A 25,509-nucleotide genomic window follows, 5' to 3' on the forward strand; every position below is an offset into this window, starting at 1 on the left:
TGGAGTTAGAATATATAAGTAGCAGGGGGGCTTGCCCCCTGCAAAACAGTAGAAATTTGTCTGCATACTAATCAATGTATTTTCTGGATGGTGAGCAGTCGAATGTCAATTCTTTTCTTCGAAATGATCGACATTCTGAGCAGTCGGCTGGATGGGTTTTTGCTGTTCCGGTTCGGGGATGTGCATAGTCGTGATAACTCACTTCAACATTTTGACAGTAAACCAAATAATTTATGAATCATTTATTTACTAGCATACTTAGTATGTGTACTATAAAGATGCAACTAGTCTGCAAGTCAAGCACACTACCTACCATGCAGTTAGATCATTATGTCCAGCAAAAGGCAACTGAAATGATTATGTGATATGTTTTGTGGAAATCACTTTTTAAAGTATGCTCTGCCTGCTAATTAGTTCAGAAGTAAAGATTCTTCTAATCTCAAATTATGCAATACATTTCAACCTGAGATGTATGCAACTAGAAATCAAAAATACTTTATGATTATACAAAACGTCATATTACAGTTAACATTAGTTTTAAAATTCAGAAACTGTTAAAATTTGTGTGCAATACACAGCACATTTAACAATTTATAAGAAGCTTCATTAAGGTTAAAAGTTGGGAGGAATAATACTACAAAAGGACAGCTCTTCTAATTGCTTCAACTATAATTCCTTATGTTTACCATTTACATTTAAAGTATTAAAAGCACAATTTTTACATTAAATTATTTAAAACTACATGAAAAAATACTACTCATAATGCCCAATGCCTGGCTCAGCAGCATTGATTTGAATGTGTCATTAAAGAAGATAAGATTTTAAACAGCTGTAGAAACATGAGATTAAGATGGGCTGTCAAGTGGAGGTTTCCCTTTTACAAACTTAAGTATGCAATTCAATTCATATCTCACCAAAAAGCCCAAGCTGCCACATACAGCATCATGGTTTACTGTCCTTATCCTCATAGTAACGCTGTTTCATAGCTCTGTATTTTCTTAGATAGTACAGTGCTTCAAGTTCTTTTATAACATACTCTCCACGAGCTATTAGCTCCTTAATTTTTTCAGGATCTGTAACATTCTTATTCTTCATAAATGCACTTTTCAAACGGGAACGGAAATACTCTGACCCTTTTGGGTACTCCCTTCCAAGGTACAACAGCTTAAAGAGAAAAAAAATAATTAGTACATAAATATAATTCAAATACAGACAGTAAACTCAAATGCCTGCATTATACTTACATTTTTATAAAGCTTTATAACTTCACTTCTCATAGGGTTGGCCATGACCTTCATTCAAATAAATTAAACATCAGTATTTCTTTTCACCTACAAGACAAATGTACACAAATGGATTTGTACAGTACTGTAAAACAGCAAGACCAACAAAACAGATATAAATATTACGCATGTTTTTTTGGTTACTAATACTGACAAGGGGATGTTTACCTTCTAATTCTAAAAAGTTTTAATGTTCTATACAGTTAAATATGAACAGACTACCAGACACACAGGATATTCCATAAACTCAGTATTAATTCCTTCCATAATACAAAAGTACTGGATTTGGCATATTACAGTCTTTGGCTTTTTTACGTTAATTATGTGTGAAGAGTCATCTCAGTACTCACAGATTACAGCAAGACTGCATGTGCTGAGATAAGCAGACTTCCCAGTTTGTGTAAATTCAAAACTGTACAAAACTATGATTTTATAATAAAAATACCACCTTAAAATGTTTTAGATAGAATTATTTCCTCAATTGAAATGACCACAATAAATAATTTCAAAACCTTTCCCACCTTTAATGTGACCTATAACCTGCACAATTCAATTGAAAAACAAACAAATCTGTTAGGGGAAAAAATATAAAAAACATACAATAAGCTGGTTGCATAAGTGTGCACACCTTTAAACTAACACTTTGTTGAAGCACCTTTTGATTTAATTACAGCATTCAGTCTTCTTGGGTAGGAGTTTATCAGCATGACACATCTTGATTTGGCAATATTTGCCCACTCTTCCTTGCAAAAGCGCTCCAAAACTGTCAAATTGCGAGGGCATTTCTTGTGCACAACCCTCTTCAGGTCACCCCACAGATTTTCTATTGGATTTAGGTCTGGGCTGTGGCTGGGCCATTCCAAAACTTTAATTTTCTTCTGGTGAAGCCATTCTTTTGTTGATTTGGATGTATGCTTGAGGTCACTGTTGTGCTGAAAGTTGAAATTCCTCTTCATCTTCAGCTTTCTAGCAGACGCCTGAAGATTTTGGACCAAAAGTGATTGGTATTTGCAACTCTTCATAATACCCTCCACCTTGACAAAAGCCCCAGTTCCTGAAGAAAAGCAACCCCAAAGCATGATACTGCCACCACCATGCTATACTGTGGCGATGGTGTTCTTTTGGTGATACGTTGTTTTTGCACCAAACATACCTTTTGGAATTGTGGCCAGAAAGTTCAACCTTGGTCTCATCAAACCATAACACATTTTCCCACATGCTTTTGGGAGACTTGATATATTGTTTTGCAAATTTCAGCCGGGCCTGGATGTTCTTCTGTGTAAGAAAAGGCTTCCGTCTTGTAACACTACCCCCATAGTCCAGTCATATGGAGAATACAGGAGATTGTTGTCACATCTAGTACACAACCAGTACTTGCCAGAAATTCCTGCAGCTCCTTCAGTGTTGCTGTAGGTCTCTTGACAGCCTCCCTGACCAGTTTTTGCCTTGTCTTTTCATCAGTTTTGGAAGGACGTCCAGTTCTTTGCAACGTCACTGTTGTCCCATATTTTCTCCACTTTTTGATGACTGTCTTCACTGTGTTCCATGGTATATCCAATGCTGTGGAAATGTTTTTGTACCATTCTCCTGACTGATACCTTTCAACAATGAGATCCCTTTGATGCTTTATAAGCTCTCTGCGAACCGTGGCTTTTGCTGTAGCAGGCAACTGAGTAAATGTCAGGAAAATCCTACTAGGACAGCCAAACTTTATTTGGAGTTTATCGGTCTCTTGTGATGGCAGGTGTGTACCCAAGAAGGTGGAATGCTGTAATTAAATCAAAAGGTGGTTCAATAAAGAATTAGTTTAAGGGTGTGCACACTTGTGCAACCAGCTTAATGTACGTTTTTTATTTTTTATATTTTTTCCCCAAACAGATTTGTTTGTTTTTCAATTGAGTTGTACAGGTTATAGGCCATATTAAAGGTGGAAAAAGTTTTGAAATGATTTATTGTGGTCTCATTTTTTTATATCACGATAACCTTTCATTTTAACAGAGATGTGTACACTTTTTATATCCACTGTATATATTCTGAATGTGTGCTGCATTCTCAATCCTGAAGAGAAATTGAATACGCTTCTGAATATGCTTCTGAATATGCATCCGTACTGGAAACTATGTATGGTGCTACATGCCAGTTAATCACATTAAAATTATTGTACGTTCCCAGGTCTAACAGTCAATATCTCATTCCCTCTTTGAAAGTACTTAGTAAAACCTTCAGAAATTATACTTGAACACTTAGGCTCAAATTAAAGCTAAAGTCATTCTAATGTTAAAAATGTAAATGTAGGTCAACTTTGACGTTAACTACACCATACTGCATGCAGGGAGTTTTGATAGTGGCATATTTACTGTTGCAAAAGAAGCTTTCTGGAGATATATGCATACAATATGTTGGTCGTGTTAATTTGGTCAAATGTTCATGTTGTTGACAGGTTTCTTGCCCATAGAGTTTGATAGTCAAGAAAGCTGTTGACAGTGGTACAAGATCGCTAATTTGCCCTTTACCCAGTGTTGTGTGATGTTGGAGTTAGTATATATAATTAGCGGGGAGTGAGAGCGGCTTGCCTTCCTTGCAAAAAACATTATTTGTTCTTTGGATGTTTCAAGATTGCGTCTTGGTCTTGGGAGTCCACAAGTATGTGATGCAGGATTTTCTTTTTCACATTATAACCACCCCATGCCTGCCTAACATTGAACCAGTCCCAATTAGATTAGATCTCATTCATTCTCTCACACTGGATACACACAGCCTGAGTGAGAATTGTCCAGAGTGGAACCAGCAGCCCATGTGCCCCAGGGGGGGCACCCAATATCGCCCATGTGCCCCCTCTACAGCCAACTTCCCACCAAATGGCTCACCATTTCCCTCTTCTGCTAATCCCTTTATTTGCCAATAAACTTACAGCAAAGCTCTCATTAATATGTGAACAGCTGACGGACCCTGACACTGCCCCATGATGGATGCCATAGGCACTGCATAACTATGGGGCATCCAACATCTTCCATCTGATAAGAGTGTGCTCCTACACAGACATTCCCCTGAGGTCTACCATCACCTTGCTAGAATGGTAAGCCTACTCCCTTTGTCAACAGCTTCTGGTGCAAGGTCTCTGCTTGCACTGGAACATTAGCCACTCAAGAATCACCTTCCTCTCTACTGCTCATGTGTGGAGACATGTCCATTAGAGTCTATAAATGCACCTCCCACCATTTAAAATATTTTTATCTGAAAATACCAGCTACAAGTTGATTCCAGACAGAAAGATACTGGTAAATATTCTGCAAGAAAAGAAAGCAACTGGGTATAGTTCATCAGTATTCAAAAGCTGTATGAATATACATGTTCATAATAAGTTCTGTATGGCTTTGAGAAGTTTCTTCAGTACATTTAGGGGAAAAAAAGATTCAAGCTGAGAGTGGTCATGAGCTGTTAGAGACCATTTTTAAGAATCCAGAGCACACAGCTTCACCATGGCAAATGCTGTTAAGTCTGCAAAACTAATTAGAGTGAGTTAGAAGCCAAGAGGTCAGATACAGTAAATGATATTTTGAATAATTCCTACTTCCAGGAGCAGAAAAAAAAGACCTTCTGGGAAATAGCGTCTACTTCACCCTGTCGAAGGTTGACAATATCGAAGCTGATATTGGCATCAAAATGTCGAAAGCGAAAGTAATTGCGCGTGTAAACGGAAATCTCCGTAAGGGGAGATTTCTGTTTACTGCAGTGTAATGCGATCTCAGAGTTGGTATATTTAAGTAGCAGGGGGGTGTGGGGGTGCAGGGGGGCTTGCCCCCCTGCATAGAGCAATCTGTGTTGTGTTTGGGTGTTTTTTTTTTTTTTGTGTGCGTGTGTTCGATGTTCGGGGGTTTCGACATTTTCGTGTCGATTATTACGTTGACAGTTTGAGTTTTCGACAGCATAATATAAATGTGGGAAATATACTGGAAGTTAATTGGGGGTTAACAGGGGGTACTGTACCACAATTAACGAGACAAAGAAGAATAAGTGTAAAGAGCTTCAGAGACGTATTTAGGAAAATCCCGAAAGGAAAATTTTAAAAAGTTTCCACAAAGTGTTAACCAAATTAAAAAAAAAAAGTGTCATTCTTGAAGAATTATAAGTATACCTTTCATTTAAAGAAAAGATGCTGAGAAAATAAATGTAAACATGAATTCATGTCTCATTTGGGAATAAGCAAGAATATCGTGCGATGGTTTGGCTGGGAATATCAGTCACGTAGGTCAAACAGAGTAGTTATGCTTAACTCGTATCACAGTTATAAGCCAAGAAAAACAGTTATTTCTAAAGCAGTTCCAGGAAGACAATATCCCCAGGACAGACAGGGATCTTTTCCCGGATAAGGAGAGTTATATCTGCTGAATCCTAGCCAGCTCAACTCAACTCATTTGGTGCCAACTCATCAAGAGTGACAGTTATAGGAAATGCTCCCTTTCCAGTGTGGTATAACTCTGGTGTTTTTATTTGATTATTTATTTTATTTTACATTTACTTACCAGGATAGTCCAACTGGATACGTCCATTTTCAGCAAAGGCCCGGGGAGAAAAGCTCCACAGTAATAAAATTAATAATAGTAGTAACATTACAATAATATTCAAAGAGAGCAAAGGAGATAGAGATAGATGCAATATGTCAGTTCACCGCAGTAGGAACACTAATACGTATGCAGAAAGTTAATAAAGTGAGTGACGAAATAGGATCAGTACACAAATTTAGAGCACATTAGGGCAACAACCATATAGAGAAATTTTAGACTCAGCAGGCATGACTGTACATTAAGGTATAACACCAGTAGCATTACCCTCAGTTTTTGCTTGCCTGTTTCTTACGGTGGTGAATTTGTCATTTGAACCTTGCTTAAAAAAGGCACTATAGGGGCGGCAAGAGCCTTAGCCAGTATCCGGAATCCCAAAGGCGACGGGTGCAGGCCATCTGTGGCAAAGCATTGTGGTCTATCAATCCATGTCATCCCAAGCAGACAGATAATGGATCCCCTTAGAATGACACCAGAAGCTTAGCCAGTTGTTGAAGTCAATCATTTTGTCCTTGTACTGCGGTATCATTCTGGGCGATGGCAGAATGCTACTCAGGGCTAGGGTCATACCTGCCTGGGCTACAAAAAAATCGGACAGCTCTTCCATGTCTCTTTTCACGTAGTTCAGGGAGGTACGTCTCAGGTCATTCACACCAACATGGACAGAGTCATATTTGTACTTGTTGTGGAGTGACCTGAGTGCGTGGGTTATGTGGCGGATCCTGGCACCCGATAGTAACCTTCTCCTTGTTTAGCCTGATGAGTGGGACATCAGTGTGCCTGACTATAGAGTCACCTATGACTAGTGTGTTGGGTACGTTGTTTTGCCTTATTGGCTGTGGTTGAGTGGCACACTGAGTCTGTGGGCTGTGTGTCATTTGGGTTGTGTTGGGGGATGGAGGTTGGAGGTTGCTTGCGTTTCTGCTTTGGAGGTCTCTGTTGCTTAGATAGATTATTATTGAGAGCCTCCGCAAATGTTTTTGTGTTACTATGTGTGTATTTTGGTGGTGTAGATTTAGTGAGACTATGTGATGAGTGTGGTGTGGTGCAAATGTTTCCCTTCTCTTGACTGTCAAGTTCAGTCTTAGTTGGAGAGAGCTTTACCTCCAGTTTGGCTAGATAAGTGCATCTCTCACAAGTTGTAGGAGGAGAGGGTTGTCTGTGTACATGAGGCAATTTCTACATTGCCTCAAGATGCCCAGATTCATCAGATAGACAGGAGAGAACACTGGGAGCTGACCCTTGGACATGCCTGAATAAAAAACTATTTTCCTCTAGATATGTGAGGAAAGTGAGTACAAGAGCTGTTTTTCTCTAAGCAAGTGAGAAAAGTAAGTATAAAAACTGTTTTCCTCTAGGTAATGAGGAATGTTGAGTGCTACAGTAATTAGTAGCTTATTTAGTGCTTACAAGTTCTGAACAAGTGCTGAGCACGAATAAGTAAATTTAAGTGATAAAACTAAGAATCTATATCTGCACTAGACGAGTTACAGGACAGAAACAAGTGCAAATGCAGGCATTCAAATCAGAAAGTTGAGAGAGATGGAAAAGATTGCCCAAACGACCAATAACTACAATTTCTGGGCCAGAACCACTCCTTATGAGGTAGACAGGTTACCTAGTGCTTATCACCCCCACTGATAAGCTAGAAGGCTTCCCTCCAACACAGAAAGGCTTGGGGGGCTCAGAAGCTTACATACAGTCTTGGATACAGCAAGTCTGTATCTGGAACACTGGTTACAGGAAAGGTAGGAAACTGGCTTACAGTATATATTTTTTTTTTATAGAAAAGTAGCTAAAACAGCAGTAAAAACAATTCACATGCAGTGCAAGCTAGCACACTTGAGTATGTAGCAATATTAGACCAAACACAGTTTAAAAAAATGCAATTAAATTAAAAAGGACTAAATGCAAGTGCAGAAGGAGTTTATTAGGTAGAATGTGGTAAAGAGATGGGACTGGGGGAGTGTCCCAGATCAAATATACAGTGGGGTGGGCAACTGCAAAAGCCACCAAATGTAAACTACAAGCCTGTAATAGGGAGAGTGGGTGGAACAAAACAGTTTCAGCAGAGGTATGAAAAACTATAAGCAACAATTAACAGTACAATCTCTAAAACCAAAAAAATATACTCAGCTCTGTATATTTCCAGATAGATTGAAAAGCAGTCTCTCAGAATGCAGGTTCCAGCAATGAAATGCAGGCCGTTACTAACAGGTCTAATTTTATGCAAGTGATCCTTGAGTTAGATAATACACAAGCTGTAAAAAACAGTTATACCAACTGAAGACACAGCAGAAAATAGGGGTTGGTGGGGAAAACAGTTTCAGTAGAGATCTGAAAAACTATAAGCAACAATTAACATATCCTAAATCACAAGTTGTGGTGCCTTGTAGTGTACCCTACTTCAAATTACTGTAATCTTGGTGTTAAAACAACAGGAGTGGACTAATGTTCTATGATTATTTTGGATTTTTTCATTTAAAGGTTGCATACTTTCATTGTTCCTACTCTTTTTCTAATGTTTTATTTCAGTATGTATTGCTTTACATTTGTTTTACTTCAAAGTTCTTTTTTTCCTTGAAGTTGTACAAGACCGTGACTACAGCCAGGTACCAAAGACCTCTACTGCACTCTTTGACTGCAAATGGATCAAATAGAACTGATTTGCAGGAGGAGCTAAGAAGCAGCACTTTTTCATTTGAGGTAAAAAAAAACAGGAAAAGGTTTAATGTCTGGAAGCTGCCACTGCTTTGTTACCGTTTTGGATTCTCCTGACAACTCAGTCTATCCATCTTCTGCTTTTAAAACTGGTGGCTCTTGAGCTGCCTGTCAATGTAAATGTGACTACAGAAGGTCCTCACAGTCTCACACTGTTTATAATGATGTACATCTTGGGAAGGCCCTACAATTTGACAAGACAAAGCTCCTTCAGATCTTCCCATCCACTAAATGTACACTGCAATACTTTAAGCATGACACTTTTCCAGCTTACTTTGAAAATATGCAACATCTGGGAAGAGACTAGAAATTGCTAAAGCACCTGCTAACCACTTCTCTGGAATGATCTTCTGATTACTCCCGTTTTGTGCTTGGAGAGATGGAGCACAGGGGACGCTAATTATTGTTTTAATTGTGAGGTACATGCGAGGCACCTCTCAGACTGGTCTACTCAGAAAAATCCTAGCTTACTCTCTTCAATGCTTTCTCTGCAACAAGACCCACTGACAGTGGTATTTTATTACATTCTGCTTCCCTCTGGATCCTCAGTGTTTGTTTTCCCTCCAAAAAACCACAGTGATCCATACCTATCAATTCCGGCAATATGTTTGCCATTCTTTTAGGAATTACAGACATAAATACTTTGTAATTATGGTTTAAATTTGAAATTAGTCTATTTGATGTGTCTTTAGGTGTTAGAGCCACAACAGCTTTCTTCCAAGACGTTATTGCTTCCCCTCCTTTTAAAATACTGTTAAAGATCTGGAAGGTTTTGCTTATCACTTTCTTCTCTCCTAACTTCCACAGGAACACCATTTGTTCCTGTTCCTGGGAACTTTCCTGCAGATAGATTATACATCACCATTTTTATCTCATCTTCTCCTGTCTTAACTCTTAATTGTTGAGCCTCATCCATCTCTACCCTTGGCACACTTAAGTCTTCCAGAAATATTTCCAATGTTCTCTTTATTTCCATATTTCTCTGCTTTATACAAATTTTTATAAAATTTCCAAAATATCTCTAATGCCACTACAGGATCTCTGGTTATTTTTGTTACAGGTTCCCTAGGTTTGGTGACAACCCTTTCACCTTTCTGTTACCTAAGTTGTGTTTTTTGTGATGTAGAGTTATTATCAGAAACAGCTGCTTAGCAGCAATCTTTCTAAACTCATGCATATTATCCAGCTACTCTACTCCCTTATTTTCTCTTTAGCACCCTGCAGTTGCGCCTTTTCTTGTTCTGTGAGATTCCCCTTACTCTGTATTACTTTAACCTTTGTCAGGCCCTAAAAATAATTCATATTACTTAACTGTCTATCTTTTGTTTCTACCCTATTTTTAAACCTCATTTTCATTTTATTCCACTCACTAGCTATAACTTCTGAAAAAAATTTATATCCTCCCTAATAACTCTCTCAAGGCAGTCCCTTCCACGTCGTCTTGGGGTATAACAAATTAGAAAATAACTTACTTTTATCCAGAGACATCAGTAATGCAGAAAAGTTCAAGATGTGCTGAAAAACATATGCTTTTTTCAGTTTCTTCTCCGTTAAGAAACGTGGAGGCAAACCTCTTACACCAGTCCCCTACCAGTATGCATCATATATCCACAACTCACTACCAAGCCCATAACTTAACACAGAGGATGTTACATAAAATAAAATAGATAGATAACGAACACCTCTGGAATCTACTCTATAAGGAAACCAGTTTCCAACACACAACACATTCTCCTCCTTCAGTCACACATACCTCAAATCCACATATCTCACCCAAGAGTCACTAGGAAAGAAGGCCTAAAGCACATAAGGCCCACTACATATGCTTTGAAGAAGGAAAATGTTTTAATCATAGGTGACACTATAGTTAAGCATATAGACTTCACAATCATCAGACTGTACAAGAATAGGGTGAATGTAAGCTGCCTGTCAGGTCCCAGGACAGTGACATCACAAGGTCCCCAAGATCCCTTAAACCAGACAAATATGATTATGACTTGTGGTGGCACACGTGGGATTGAATGACCCAAGAGGCTCCATTCAGAGGAACAGACAGTACTTGCTATGTAAGTGCCAGAGGTGACAAAGACGCTGTCCTGGAGTAGAACCTTACCCTCACCCAGAATGATGCCTAGATGCAGTGACAAGGTAACCGGCTTTAACAACTGGTTAAGTATATAGTGCCATTCTAAGAAAATCCAGTGTGTATCAGCCTGGGATTAGATGACAGTTAAGTGTTTACCAGAGGGGGCTTCCACCTCTCACACCAGGGCTTCCACATACCAGCTAAAGCGTTTGCTGTCCTTATAGTGTCTTCTTTTAGATATACCCTTCTTAATGTACATTCCAAACTCTGACATCATCAAGGTGACACCACTCACTGCTAGAAGTCTAAATGTTAACATGCCAGAACTTGCAGCCTTTCTGCAAACTGGCATTCATATTTGTGTAGTTACTGAGATATGGTCTCAACACAATGAGAGGGTATCCACTACACCAGAGTTCAGCATCTATCATGCCTTCAGGCTGTTCAACAACTGCTGGGGAGTAAAGGTTTTTGTCAGACGAACCATTGCCTCGCATCAGATTACTCACACCTGTAGCTTTTTGAGCTCCTAGAGATACAAATTATCCTTAAAATGTCAACTATTACTTCACTGCTAGCCATACCTTTTAACCTTCTAGCACAAGAAATCTGGACAAAGCTAAAAATCATGGAGGGACAAAGACCGAAAATCAGTGCAGATTTTAAATATGGCTCTTATAAACGTAGAAAGTTGATACGATAGCAAGTTTTGCATTAGCATTACATCTTCTGAAAGATATGAAGTCAAACTCAAATTATACAAATATTACTTGTGAGCAAAAATCGTTTTACTTAGTTACAGCTTCAATCTTTTCATTTTTCTCTGAAACAATAATGACAAAGTGTGAATTATGTTTGAGTCTTCCCAACAATTTAAACACATCAACAAACATCCAGTCTTGTTTGGCCACAACTGTAAGCAGAAGCACAGTTCTCATGTCTAAACTGCATTTAAATTATTCAGTTTATACATTAATTTTACATTACTGGTTGAGTTCTCTCTCATTTTCTCAACTTCTCAATATCAGTCTCTGGTTCAAACCCACGGTACTCCTGATTTTTCTAGTCAGTTCCTTGGCTTTTTTCTGTTACTCAGTCATTTTCCTTTGGAATAACAGAAAGGATATTACAGGAAAATTCCCTCTACGGGTTTTTCAACTGTTAAAAGAATGCAAAATAAAATCACTCCCTTTTTCCTGGATACATTTTTGTTACTTCCTCATTAGCCTGTTCAGCAGTCAAAAGCTTGTCTTTGATCCTCCAGGAAAGAAATATTCTAAAGACAGATGGATATAACAACTCAAATCTCACACTTGCCTCTTAACATGGCCTGACTGTAGGAATAGGCTCACTTCTCTTCTGCCTGGTGTGTAGTGAATAATCATTTGCCACAAACATCCTGTTGGTGTTCCTAATTTTTTAACACTTTTCCTTTCTGCCACAGTTATGTCAGGAACAGCTCTTTCTGTTGGTATGACTGCATCTTTACTAATACAGGTCTTGGTTTCTTTCTCGTGATCAGATTTGCAGCATACACACAATCTGCCCTTTCAATTAACAAATCTTACAGTGGACTACTAGTCCAGTTGCTTATTCTGTACTTCCATAAAATTAATGCAATATATCCCTTTCAGTTTCTATGAAATAACAGAAAATTTCAGGTTTTCTCAGTGTGTTGTCTTAACCCTACAATTTTTGAAACAGTTTTGCTCAAGCCTTACATTCAGCAAGTCTTTCATTTCAACCAGATTTCTACAGTTTTATCAGCTCGTATGAACAGCTACTTAAAACTTTTTCCTATTCTTTTCAGCTTTTTGTCATTTGTATGTTCACCTAGTGTTTCACTTATTTTAAATATCTGAGTGTATTTGGTTTAAAATTACCAGAAACCATCTTTTGTACCAAAGCTGAAAGCGGAACCGTTTTTTTTGCTCAGCAGCTGCAAGGCTCTTCCCAACCAGAGTTTTTCCCCCCTCACTCTTTTTCCTGGTTAATTTTCTAGTATGTTCTCCAGATTTCTTCTCTGCTGGCATCCAGGCAGCATAGAGACTAACCAATAACTGGATTTCATTCAAATTGTTAACCATTACAGACATATATATATATATATATATATATATATATATATATATATATATATATATATATATATATAAAAAAGTGTGTGTGTGTATGCACACCATTTTGTTTTTTCACACAGGCAGAATTCCAATCAATCTGCTGTTCAGTGTGTGGCCATCTTGGAACTCCCATTCAGAATAATTATTTGATAAAAGTTGCACATCTTCTTAAATCTGTAAAGTAATCCACACCTCTTATAAAAGTAATGTCTTTTGGCTTTTCCCGGTTAGGGGTCGCTGCACCATTCAAAATAATTCTTTCAGCCATTATTTATTTATTTATTTTGAAATATAGTTTGACATTTTGTTATTTTTCCTTTTTAACCACATATTTCTACTTAACACTGCATAATCCCTCCATGGTTCTCTGAAAAATGTATTATCAAAAAAGCCAGAAATCTCTCATTTAGAATTGCTATTTCAAAAGTCACATCACAAAGAGACTCATTAACGATACGTATTTATAGTATTGATAATGCTCTTCCATCCTCAGAGTTGAAGTCTAATGGCACAATTACATTGTACCATACAAAATATCTATTCAACATCTCTTCTTTTTTGCTTTGTACTCCGGCTACTGGCAGTCTTAGTCTCTGCTAACTGTGACCAGCTTCTCTTTGAATACTATACTGTTTTGCAACACAGAACTCATGTTTTAGCTACCGTTCTATTTTTTTTCTTTTCTCAGTATTTCAGTCTCATTATTCAGGCTGCCACAAGTTCAGCATTATAATTATATTGCTCTTTACATGCAGTTCTTGGCTGCTCACTTTCTCTTTCTTTCGCACTCCTTACTAATTCAGTCTGCATTTCCTTATTTATAAAGTACCTCTATACCATTTGTGCATTCCACTCTGCTGGTTCTTCCTTATCAATTAACCTCTGCAGGATCTTATCCAATAAATATGCGTCCTGCAGTGTAATCATGGTACTTGCCCTTTCACTTAATTGTGGATATCCATATCACTGCTTATAAAATTCAACAAAACTTTGTTGCTTTTTCTCTCCATAAAAAACTCTCTCCTTCTGCATCTCACACTATTTTCTGCCACAATCCTCCCCTCACTTCCAGTGGAAGCCCTCTGACCCTGCCCACAGAAACTACTAAGGGAATTCCCACTGTGCCCTGACAAATACCGCCAAGGGTCTACTAAGACAAGAGAGTTGCTGGCCTGGTGGAATTAAATCAATAAAAGACAGATGATACTAGATTCCATCTTTTTAATCTGTGTGAGATTGTCTGTTCTGAATTTTGTCTGTGTCATAAGAAAACAGACTGATAAAAGTGGTACTAGAGAAAGCATTTGAGAAAATAGACTGATAAAAGTGGTACTAGAGAAAGTATTTGGGTTTGAGGATCTGTATTCAGTTTATGTAGAACAATAGTTTTAGCCTGGTTGAGATATACATCTCAAACATATTTCTTTGGGATAAAGTTAAATAAATGATGCAGACGTTTTGTTATTTTATACAAGTCAGAAGTGAAACCATAAGGCTGGGGGTTTATGAGTTTAGATTAGAAGTGGTTTTAAAAATATATTATGGTGCCAGTATGAACGGAGTTAAAAAAAGATGCAGTTTATGTCTTTGCAGTCCCATACCACCATATGCAAGTACTCTAGCTTTAACATTATATTCTGAAAATCATATTTGTTTGCTTTTGATGTCTTTCTTGGTCCTGTTTTCCTCATCCTCAGCGAGCAATGTTGTCTACATGCATCCCAGTACCAGACATTGTATCTCAACTGGCGTCAGTAGTCTTGGACCTTCTGCAGCAATGACCTAGGCTACAAAATCAAGGGTTCAATGCATATGGACAATCTAAAGTATCTAGTCGACCAGCATATCTTTTGGAGGTGGGAGGAAACTGGAATGCCTGTAGGAAATCCGGTCAGACAAAGGAAAAGCATTCAGACTCCTCAAAGTGACACAGAGGTCAGGTCGGAACTTCAGACTCTGTAGATGTAAGGCAGAAGTCTTAACCACTGAAACACAATGCCACCCCACCTGAATGTACCACTGTTACTGACAGAGATACAATAAATGTCCGTGGTACAGAAAAATATTCAGGAGACTAACTTCCAAAATCCAACACAGTATTTCTAATAATATTCACATGGGCTACTACACCACAACGACGAACATAGTGGTCATCATTGCTTGATGATCAAAGTAAATAAAAAAAAGTGTTGCAGCCTAACAAAAACCCTCATACTGTGAGTTTTCTCCTCTCTTACATAACAAGAGTCTGAATTCATCATCAGTACGGAATGCCATCTGGATCCATATAACAACACTGATTATTACATTCTTTATTTCTCTTTTGCTGGGATAGGGGTTCTTGGTATTTACAGAACCAAATCAGGCTTTACATTTACATACATTCCAAATAATGACAACTATTCCTTACCAAAACCTACAGCTCTTAATAACAAAAAAGTTCAGTACTGTTAATAAAACTGACAAACATAACAATATGATACATTAAAATATGTATACATAAACTAATACCATAACAAATAAGAAGTTATGTCTTACCATAACGTTCCATGTTAGTTGTCTTCTCGCCTTCTTTCTTGCTGGATGGGTTCGGAGCCGATCCTCGGCTCCGACTCGGCCTATACTATAGCTCGAGAGCTATTTTTACCGGCTCGAGGCAGCCCTATATCCCACAATACCATGCGCTAACTCCCCAGATCTCGTTTGGAAGCTAAGACATAGTATAAATAATAATCATAATTATAATATTATAATCCTCTTTTACGAGAATAGATTACCTGCTAGTAACACTAAGGATACAAGGAAAAAGACGCAACATATTGTATCTCCAGAAATGGAAGGATTCAGAACCTCGAGTCTATCCAGGCTAGGGGGCAGGAGGGAGGGACGCAAGAAAGAAGGCGAGAAGACCACTAACATGGAACGTTATGATAAGACATAACTTCTTAATGTTAAGTTGTCATTCTCGCCTTCATTCTTGCTGGATGGGTCAGCGTCCCTAGCATCTTAGTCCTGGGTGGCTCAATGAAACAGACTCCCGAGTACAGTGGAACCAAAATCAGCTCTATTTCTGGAGGCTGAATCAAGCTTGTAATGGGCAATAAAGGTATGTTTGGAAGCCCATGTAGCTGCTGCACAAATGGCATCTAGTGGTAACCTTGCCTGAAACGCTGTTGAAGTTGATAGTGCCCTGGTTGAATGAGCCTTACGCCTAGAGGGAAGTTGCCTGTGTCTCTAGTGCCCTGGTTGAATGAGCCTTAGACCTAGAGGGAAGTTGCCTGTGTCTCAACTCATAGAACAAGGTAATAACAGATGTCAGCCATCTGGAAAGAGTAACCTTAGATACCGGAAGCCCTTTCTTGCCTGCAGCATAAGAGAGAAAGAGCTGGTCTGACTTTCTGAATTGTTTTGTCCTGTCTAGGTAATACCGTAATTGGCGATGAACATCTAATGAATGTAATTTTTGTTCAGCCCTGTTGGTATAGTCTGGGAAAAAGACAGGTAAATCAATGGAGTGGTTTAGATTTGCTTCCAATAACACTATTGGTAGGAAGGAAGGGTTTGTTCTGAGAGTTAACCTGTCTTTATGAAAAACCAAATAAGGAGGACGGACAGACAAGGCTTGAAGTTCCGATACCCTTCTGGCAGATGTTATAGCTACTAAAAACAGTGTTTTCCAAGAAAGAAGTTTGAGGGAGCAAGAAGCTGCAGGTTCAAAAGGGGGCAGAATTAGTGAGGTTAGAACTAAATTCAAATCCCATTGTGGGGGTGGATCTTTGACTGGAGGTCTGAGCAAAAAGATGCCCTTGAGAAAGGCTTTACAGAGTTTGTGGGACATAATATTTGCTTCTGAGAGTCCAACATGAAAATTAGCAATGGCCGCTAATTGTACCCTGATAGTGGCCGATGATGACCCTGAATGAAAAAGCTCCGCCAGAAAGTCCAGAACCTCATGAATGGGTGCATGGAAAGGATCTAAGGACCTAGTTTGTGCCCAGTGTGAAAAATGCTTCCATTTACTCGCATAAGTCTTCCTAGTATTGGACTTATGGGAGGCCAGAATGATATCACGAACAGGAGGAGAAATAAGGGGAAGCCTGGCTATGGCTGGAAGTGGAGCAACCAAGCTGTGAGGTTGATGGAACGTAGAGACTGATGCAGCTTGCCCGTGAGGTGGGTCAACAGATCCGGAAGGGGTTCCAGATGCCAAGGCTGTTCCAGTAGGTATTTGTGCAGGAACGGGAACCAAACCTGTCAAGGCCAAAACGGGGCAATGAGGATCATTTTGGATCTCAATGCGGTTGCTTTCTGAATTAATTGCTGGATCAACGGAAAAGGAGGAAAGGCATAAAGAAGACCCCGGGGCCAAACGTGAACAAGAGCATCTCTGAGGGGTTGGCCTGGCAGAGGAAAAAGTGTGAAGTTGAGGCAATTGCTGTTTTGGGGAGTTGCGAAAAGGTCGCAGCAAGGCTGGCCCCACTTCCGAAAAATTCCGTCTGCTACCGCTTAATTTAGAGACCACTCGTGAGGCATGAGGATAGTTCTGCTCAATCTGTCTGCTATGACGTTGGACTTCCCGGGGATGTGCATTGCTATCAGAAACCGTTGAGATGAAATCGCCCATTGCCAAAGTCTGAGTGCTTCTCGACAGAGGGGATAGGACCTTGTTCTGCCCTGCTTGTTTATGTACCACACCACAGACATATTGTCCGTTTGAATTGCTATAGTCCCCGTGGGAAGACAGCTCTGAAGGGCTTGCAACGTCAAAAGCACCGCCCTCATCTCCAGGACATTTATGTGCAGGTGGCATTCTGACTGTTGCCAAGTGCCCTGGACCGTCCTGCCCTGATAATGCCCCCCCACCCGATCAGGGAGGCATCCGTTGTGACAGTGGCAACTGGAGGGGGGAGAACAAAGGGTCGGCCCTGAAAAAGCTGAGGGGAAACCATCCACCAGGAGAGATGTTTCTTGCAAGATGGGGTTATCAAAATGTTGTGGGTCATTGGTAGCTGTTGAAAGGACCACTGAGAAAACAGCATCCACTGAAGGAGCCTCATGTGGAAGCGGGCAATTGGGCAATTGGAAGTAGAAGAATCGCCGCCGCCATGAGGCCCGACACTTTCAATACTAGCTTGACCTGGACTTTGTTGGGCTGAAACAGGGGCTGAAAATTCCGCCTTATGTCTGTCTGTCACTCTCTGAGGTGGTAATGTTGCAGACATTTCTGTGGTGTTTAATATGGCGCCTATAAAGTTTATACATTGACAAGGCGACAAGGAGGACTTTGCAAAATTTATAGAAATATCCAGACTGTTGCAAAGTTGAATAGTGTAATCCCTGGCCATTATGAGATCCTGTTTGGTGGTAGCGGAAATGAGACAGTCGTCTAAGTATAGAAACACCTGAAATCCTTTCTGTCTCAGGTGAGCCGTGACCACTGCCAAACATTTGGTGAATACCATGGGGGCTGTGGTGAGACCAAAGGGCAGGGCCCTGAATTTAAAATGACTGACTCCCAGCCAGAAGCGGAGAAACCTCCTGGAGCGCCTGTGTATCTTTATATGGTAGTACGCATCCTGGAGGTCCAACGAGCACATCCAGTTGTCTCTGCCCAAAAAAGGTAGAATGGACTGCAGTGTTACCATCCGAAATTTTGTCTTTAGTACAGAGTTGTTTAACCTGCTGAGGTCCAAAATGGGTCTCCATTCTCCTGTCTTTTTTGGTACCAAAAAGAATCTGGAGTAAATTCCGGATCCTAGCTGATCTGCTGGGACTGCCTGGATGACTCTTTTTTCTAACAGCTTTTTTATTTCTAGCTGAGCCTGACCCCTTTGTGCGGGTGGTACGTCTGGTAGGGGTTTTGGCGGTTGTACCAGAGGGAAAGTGAAAGGGATTTTGTAACCCTCGGATATGATCTTCTGTACCCATGTGTCTTGGGAGAGGGATTGCCAGGCTTCCGGGTACAGAGATAATCTTCCCCCGACTGCCTCCGAAGGCGGACAGTCGGGCAGCTTCTCAGGGATGCTGAAAGGGTTGGTCAGGAAAATATTCCCTAGAGCCCTGGTTCTGAGGACCCCCTCTGCCCCTGGGGCGGCGTCTGTTATTATCTCCCCCTCTGCCTCTAGGGGGAAATTCACCACGTGTGGCAGGTGCAACTCCCTGAGGTTTGCGGAACCACATCTTTCCTCCCTTCTGTCCCTTAGGATAAGGTCTAGAAGGCGTGGAAAAACGGACTCCCATGGCAGACAGAGTCTTACCATCTTGCTCACATCTGGTGAGGGTATTCTTCACCTGAGGTCCGAACAATTCCGAACCGTCAAAGGGGGTGTTGGTGAAGGACGCCTTGAAGGGATCGGCAAAGTTACAGAGTCACATCCAAGCATGACATCTCAACGCAACGCCTGTGCCAGCGGCCCTACTCGCTGCATAAGAGATAAGCCGCATGGAGGAGTTAACAATGAAGTTCAGGGTAGCCAGCTGAGAATTTATTTTGTCCTTAAACCCCGCAGCAGAAGGATCCTGTACCGTTTCACCCAGCTCTTTAGGCGGGTGAAATTACATAAATAGTTCAGCGATCGCATAGAAAAGGTCGCTGAAGCAAAGGTCCGCTTGCCGTACCTGTCCATGGTCCTGGACTCTTTGTTAGGAGGATGAACAGATACAGAAGGATCAGCCAATTCCTTCTTAGTGGCTGCTGCTACCACCATAGCATCAACTGAAACACCTTTGGTGAGAAAGGATTTGTCATCTGGTGCAGAAATAAATTTAGAAGGCCTCCTACGGGTAGGTTCCATTGAATCAGGAGCTGCCCACGCCTTTCTAGCCACTACCTCCATTAGTGGGTCGAAAGGGGGAGACACCCAGGAGGTGGAAGGGCAAGATCCAAAGGCGTCAAGGTAAACTGACTCGTCCTCGGAAGGTTTGAGAGTGGACCAATTTCCCCTCTGTCTTAGGATTTCCAGGATGTCTGAAAAGGAGACATCCTCAGGAGGGGGATCTGGGGGAACCTTCCAACTCATCCAAGTCGGTGTCCGATGTGACAGACACGGGGGAGTCTATGTGCTTCCTCTTGCACTTTCTTTTCCTAGGGGGTTCCCCTGAAACTTCAGGGGAGCCCTCGGAAGAGGAGGAGACACCCAAGGTGGGTACCCTACGCTTTGGATCTCTGCTGTCAGGTGTAAGAGGAAGGCCAGAGACCGTAACAGGCACTACAGAGGGAGGAGCCACAGAACTTAACCTTGGAGTGGACACTGGGTCCAGCACACTCCTCATCACCTCGAAGGCTCCCCTATCAGATACCAAAGGTAGCACTGGCTACAAAAAGACCGGAACCGCCTCCGGAACCGACAGAGAAGGCTCAGAGAATGATGTCGGGGCCGAACTAACCAGAGCCGAAGCTCCGAGAGGGACAGCGAGGTCGGACAAGGGTCCGATGCCACTCGCCCCCTCTGAGCCAACAATGGAGTCTCGGCGCCTGGACCTCTCCACGGATGGAACCAATGAAGAGGTCGGAGCCGACGACACCGGAGCCGAAGGAGGAAGTATCGGCTCTGACGTGGGCAAGGTCACGTTTCCGACAAACTCCGGCTCCGAGCTTGAGAAATGAGTCTGAGGAATGGATAGCTGTATCGAAGGAGCCACAGACTGGTGAGATGGGCTCTGGAGCATTTGGGCCAGCGCCTGAGATTTTATGAGTCTACTGACCACCCTCTCGATGTCGTGGTCGGAGAGCCTAGATGACCTCGATGAATGAGTCCTATGACTCCGCTCCAATAAGAGAGGGGACCTCGGAGCCGATCTGATGGACTCTAGCGAAGGGGACCTAGAGCGCTTGCACGCTGGGGTCGGCTCCGATGATGGTTTCGGAGCGGAAACCACTTTGCTCACCTTGGAGCCAGTCGGAACCGAGGTCGGAGCCGTCTCGATAACGCCAGCCCTCGGCTCAGAAGCTGGAGCCGAGGGTTTGGCGGTTTTTGACGACTTCCCCGAGCCAGACTTGGACGGGGAGTCATCAGGCTTTAACAAGCCCCTTAGGATGAGCTTGTTATGCCTTTCCTGCAGGACTCGAACTAAATTCGTGACAAACGGAACAAGAGTCCTGCAGGTGTAAAGGCCCCAAGCAATAGACACAAGAAGTGTGACCATCTGTCAGAGACATTTTCTGACAGCACGAGTCACACTTCTTGAATCCCGAAACCTTAAGGTCCTTTGACATCCTGACAAAAAATAAAAAGGAACACAGTCAGTCCACACACACACACACACACACACACACACACTTATTTAAGTTAAGGAGAACTGACTAAAAAAACCCACACACGCACTGGAAGGGGTGGGGGAAAAATAAGGAAAAGCCCATAGGCCCAAGATAAAAAACTAACTAAAGAAAGGGAAAAAGGGCTACCGAAAAGGGTAAGGCAGTTAGAAGGACCTAAAGAAGGGTAACTAACTGGAAAAAAAAAAAATACTGAGACTGAATATATATCTGAAAAAGCACTTACTGACCAGAGCCGGTAAAAACAGACTACCTCGCAGCAAAGCGGCAAACGAGATCTGGGGAGTTAGCGCATGGTATTGTGGGATATAGGGCTGCCTCGAGCCGGTAAAAATAGCTCTCGAGCTATAGTATAGGCAGAGTCGGAGCCGAGGATCGGCTCCGAACCCATCCAGCAAGAATGAAGGCGAGAATGACAACTTAACATTGCCATGTACAGTAAACGTCTGCAACAACAACAAAACACTCAGCAGTTCTAATGCAACTAAGGAGAGGCACAGTATGATGCAGTCACATTACAACACTGGTGATTGTTCCCTGAAACTTTAAAGCAGCAACCATGCATATTGACTTTATGAATCCGAGCCCCAAGTTTTATAAAGGTTACTATTAAGTCGACACAAAGTATACACTTAGTGTTGCCTTTTTGAGTGACTAGACAGCACAAGTAATGTGGTAGGGATGTTCTTGAATACAGAATGTGTATACTTACACTAAGTATACATTTAGTGGTAACCTTTATGAATCACAGGAAGCATCCAACAGTTCATCTGGAAATAGTGTTTCTACAAGATATTTACACTCAAATCAAAAAAATAACATACTCCTACACCAAATGTAACCTGCAGAAACTCAGACACTCCACGTGCATTGCAAACAACTACTAGGAACAGATTAATTTCCAGCGATATTCTTTTATTCACACACTGTCTACATTCCAAATAAAATATCTTGAGCCTTACAAGAGTAAAGGTTAAAATAGCTTCATTTATTTATTTACATAACTGAAGTAATTTGAATTTCCAGTTAAAAAACCCTCTTGGGACAGAGGAAGAAAACAAAAGCCAGTATCTGCACTGACTTCTATTTTTCTATTCTTTTAGAACAACATTTTTGATTAAATTCTAGAGCAAACACTTCCAATCATGCAACAGTAAAATGGATAAACTGGTTACTTTAACAGATTTACACTGATGGAGTTTCAAGAGAGCCACTAAACCCCAGTCCTGATGTCACTACCTGTCTGACAAATCTGACATGCTGAGGGGAATGTGCACACAGAAAAAGCAGCAATTCAATGTAAATTCTTCATTACTTTTCCATGTAAAATGCAATCTAATACCCTAGCAGAGATTATTGTGCTTCTGTTTGGTAAGAGAAATTTTATTTTGATTTATATTTTAATTTTTAATCTGTGATTTGTATTGTTACATAATAAGGTATGGCTGTGAGTGATATGGATATAAAGGGCAGCCAGTGTTTTACTGTGGCTGGCACAAATGGAACCGCAGGTCTGAGTGACTATGAATTACTTCCCTTGTACAAGGTTAGCTTAGTGTACTTAATATTTATCTGCATACTGTTGGTGATTACAGCACTCAATTTTGATTTATCTCACTAATTGTTTTAATTTACTTTATACCTTTTGTCATACACTTTGACTTTTCTTTAAAAATTCATTAAATGTCTGTAGCTGAAAACAAGAGTCTTTAAACAAATATACCATTAATGATTTGCTGAAGCACAAATTGTTTTGCCCAATATGCTAAATGCTGTTCATATAACCCCTGATAACATTGGAGATTTGTGGACCTTATGTCAAAAGTTGGATGATCTGTTTACTATCAACAGGAAATCTAGTTACTGGAAATGACTGTATTTGTATAACTGGCACAGTTTGGAAAACTGTTGTTACATATACTAATGACTGGGCTGATAAGATAAATAATATTAGGCAAAGTGCAAATAGAACACATTTGGGAGAGCAAAGAACACTCAACCCCTATTAAACATGATCCTACATATGACAACATTGATATTCAGGATACAAGAATTCAGAAATCTGAGGATTTGGAGCATACAGACGACGAAGGAAAAGGAAAATAAAGAAAGGGAGAAGTTCACAAATAACCAGAAAACAAAATAAATTGATGTCCATCAGGCAAAACAAGACACTGCTTTGTTATACAATGCATCACAAATTACAGAGAACTATAACATGGTTCAATCACATAACTTTCAGTATACACAAAATTACTTCATTTTCCAACATAGAAGGTAGAAAAAATAGGCAAGGATCAGGCTAACAGGAAGAAATCTAAACTGAAGTTGGAAGGATTAACGAAAGTTACTGTAAGAAAAGGAGGAGAAAGGCTGAAGTTGGCAACATGGCTCAGACAGTGGAAGTACAAAGAAAGCTTAGGTGAGAACAGTATGATTGCATGAAACGAACAGGGAAAACAGGGAGATTAATAAGGACTCTCACGGGGTCTGAGGGAAGGGAGCTTGCTTGAATTTACACGACTTCTGCCCATTTCCGTTACAACCTGGAAGAAAAAAACGTCTAAAAAAGGCTCTTCTTGACCCAGAAAAGGAGCGGACGTGTTGTAGAACTCTTGCCTTGTCCTTAAATAAATGGGTCTTTTTCTCCCCCAGAAAAAAAATCGGCCTCGCAGGCTCAGAAAGAGTCACTGCGCAGAATGTGAGAATAAATAAAAAATAAAATATTTCAAGGAGATGCCGTCAACAGGAATGCAAAATGCTATGCATCAGCATCCAATAAGGTGTTATTTTTGTACAGCTGTCATCAGTCATAGCACCCTGGCGGGCTTTCAGTTCAGCAGCAGCAGCAGCAGCAGCACCAATGGGTCTGCATGCGATATAATTACTGTTTAAACCTATTTTCCAACAAACTTAAAAAATAGCATTAACCAGGCGCTGTGAATACAGACTGTCAATTACACACAATAATCAGTTTTAGGTAAATGCTTGTTACCACAGGTAAGGTCGATGGGGCGCGTGACAGTAACAAAACGGCATACAGCGCGGATCCCAAGTCCACCAATTGTTGCGTCTTTCGGCTTTTCCCGGTTAGGTGTCGCCACAGCGGAACTCCGGTCCGCTAATGACTGGTAGTTGATTTTTACGTGCCGAGTTACCAGCCCTGATACACAACCTTCAACGAAGGTACGCCCATTCACGCATATCCCCACGCAGAATACGCTTTAGCTAAGAATCGAACCGGACAGCGTCTTACGTTGAGGCGACAACGCTACCGCAGCACCACCCCCGCGGGTCGGAGCCAAGTTCAAGTCCACCAATTACCTTAAAGAAATGCTACGATCAAATCTGGTCGCTGTTTTCCACCTAGTCTAGCCCATACTATTGATTTTTTCCAAATATGTAATTACGCAAATTTCACTATTTTAACTATGTCTTCTAATTTCTACTCCCTGCCAACATTTCATACCAACTCCACCAAAATAATGCAGAAACAGTTTCAGGCATTTCTTAAGTTTTTAACATACCTACGAAGACTATTACACATATTTGGAAAAGTATTACACTCATTACCGATCCCTATGACATTTCCAGACACGTATAACACTTATCAAATCACCCTACAGTTTCATTAAATATTAAAAGCAACTTATTCTGACCTTCAACATACCATACGCTACACTTTAACCCCACAAAATTGCTCTTATACAACAATGCCATAAAATGATTCTTGCCATGTATGTCACTTTTGCAGCAGGTAACACGACAAAGACCGACGAGCTACAACAACCACGTGAGGAAAGGGTTACTGTTGCTATGGTGAGTTGCAGTTTGTAAACAGTTCGGGTGACTTCAGTATGGTAAGTTTGTATTGTGGCTAAATGTAACTTAAATACCAGTACTTATTTTACGTATCAAAATTGTGAAGTATTATTATGAATGGACGTAATTTATACATTTTAATGTGAATAGTAATACACAGTTGGCCTGGAATCCTGTTGTAGTTGGTGTACTCTCATGCTGTTTTTAGAAGTGCACTGTTGCTAAAGTACATTTCCTTTACTTGTGCCTAATGTAAACACGTACTTCCTAAAAACAGACGTAAATAAATTGACAGAAGTAAAGTATAATGCGGCATGCGTGATACATATGCGTACGTGTGTTTTAGAAATGCTGTTTGAGCACACGCACGCCACAACAGTATGTTAACACGTGTTAACTCTACACAAATTCCTTTGAACAACTTTGCAGAAAGACGGTTTTTTTTTTTGGGGGGGGGGGGGGGGGGGTGCAAGCTATTATTAGAAAGAATAACAGAAACTAGAAAATAGCGTTCGTCTTCCCTGATAACTCTATAGCTCCAAACTAAGAGTATTTGGTATTCTTTGTACCCTCGTAGAAACATGATTATGTATTTATCAACAGGGTAGGATGTGTGTGTACGAGTAGGGGCAGAGCATGT

The 25,509-nt window shown here is 40.6% G+C and overlaps 2 protein-coding genes across 6 annotated transcripts in view; one reads left to right on the forward strand and one right to left on the reverse strand.

Moving 5' to 3' along the window:
• Positions 1-227: 227 nt before the first annotated feature.
• Positions 228-24,798, reverse strand: ETFRF1 (electron transfer flavoprotein regulatory factor 1). Of its 4 annotated transcripts, none has more exons than XM_044087681.1 (3): positions 24,718-24,798; positions 1,245-1,331; positions 228-1,164 (listed from the first exon to the last, which is right to left on the reverse strand). In XM_044087681.1, the coding sequence occupies exons 2-3, from the start codon at positions 1,296-1,298 to the stop codon at positions 943-945; spliced, it is 276 nt and encodes a 91-aa protein (XP_043943616.1). In that variant the 5' UTR covers positions 1,299-1,331; positions 24,718-24,798; the 3' UTR covers positions 228-942. The 4 variants fall into 4 exon arrangements, with proteins under 4 accessions (XP_043943616.1, XP_043943612.1, XP_043943615.1 ...); XM_044087677.1 differs by having other exon boundaries at positions 24,707-24,784; XM_044087680.1 differs by lacking the exon at positions 24,718-24,798 and adding an exon at positions 24,575-24,646.
• Positions 24,771-25,509, forward strand: part of DNAI7 (dynein axonemal intermediate chain 7) — a 1,345,687-nt gene continuing 1,344,948 nt past the window's right edge. Inside the window, exon 1 of one of the 2 annotated variants that reach the window (XM_044087675.1) lies at positions 24,771-24,866. In XM_044087675.1, coding sequence (XP_043943610.1) covers positions 24,771-24,866 — 96 coding nt within the window. Of the gene's footprint in view, positions 24,908-25,509 lie in introns of both variants that reach the window. The other variant, XM_044087676.1, reaches the window with a different exon arrangement.

The sequence above is a fragment of the Protopterus annectens genome, chromosome 11.part0 (genome assembly GCF_019279795.1).
Source record: "Protopterus annectens isolate FY-2018-M chromosome 11.part0, PAN1.0, whole genome shotgun sequence".
NCBI classification, from domain to species: Eukaryota; Metazoa; Chordata; order Ceratodontiformes; family Protopteridae; genus Protopterus; species Protopterus annectens.

What these genes read in the sequence shown, in the direction of transcription:
- ETFRF1 (XM_044087681.1), bottom strand. Translation starts at nt 1,298, where the DNA reads ATGAAGGTCATGGCCAACCCTATGAGAAGTGAAGTTATAAAGCTTTAT. An exon ending in TTATAAAGCTTTATAAAAAT is followed by an intron (nt 1,165 to 1,244) that starts GTAAGTATAATG and finishes TTTCTCTTTAAG; the next exon opens with CTGTTGTACCTTGGAAGGGA.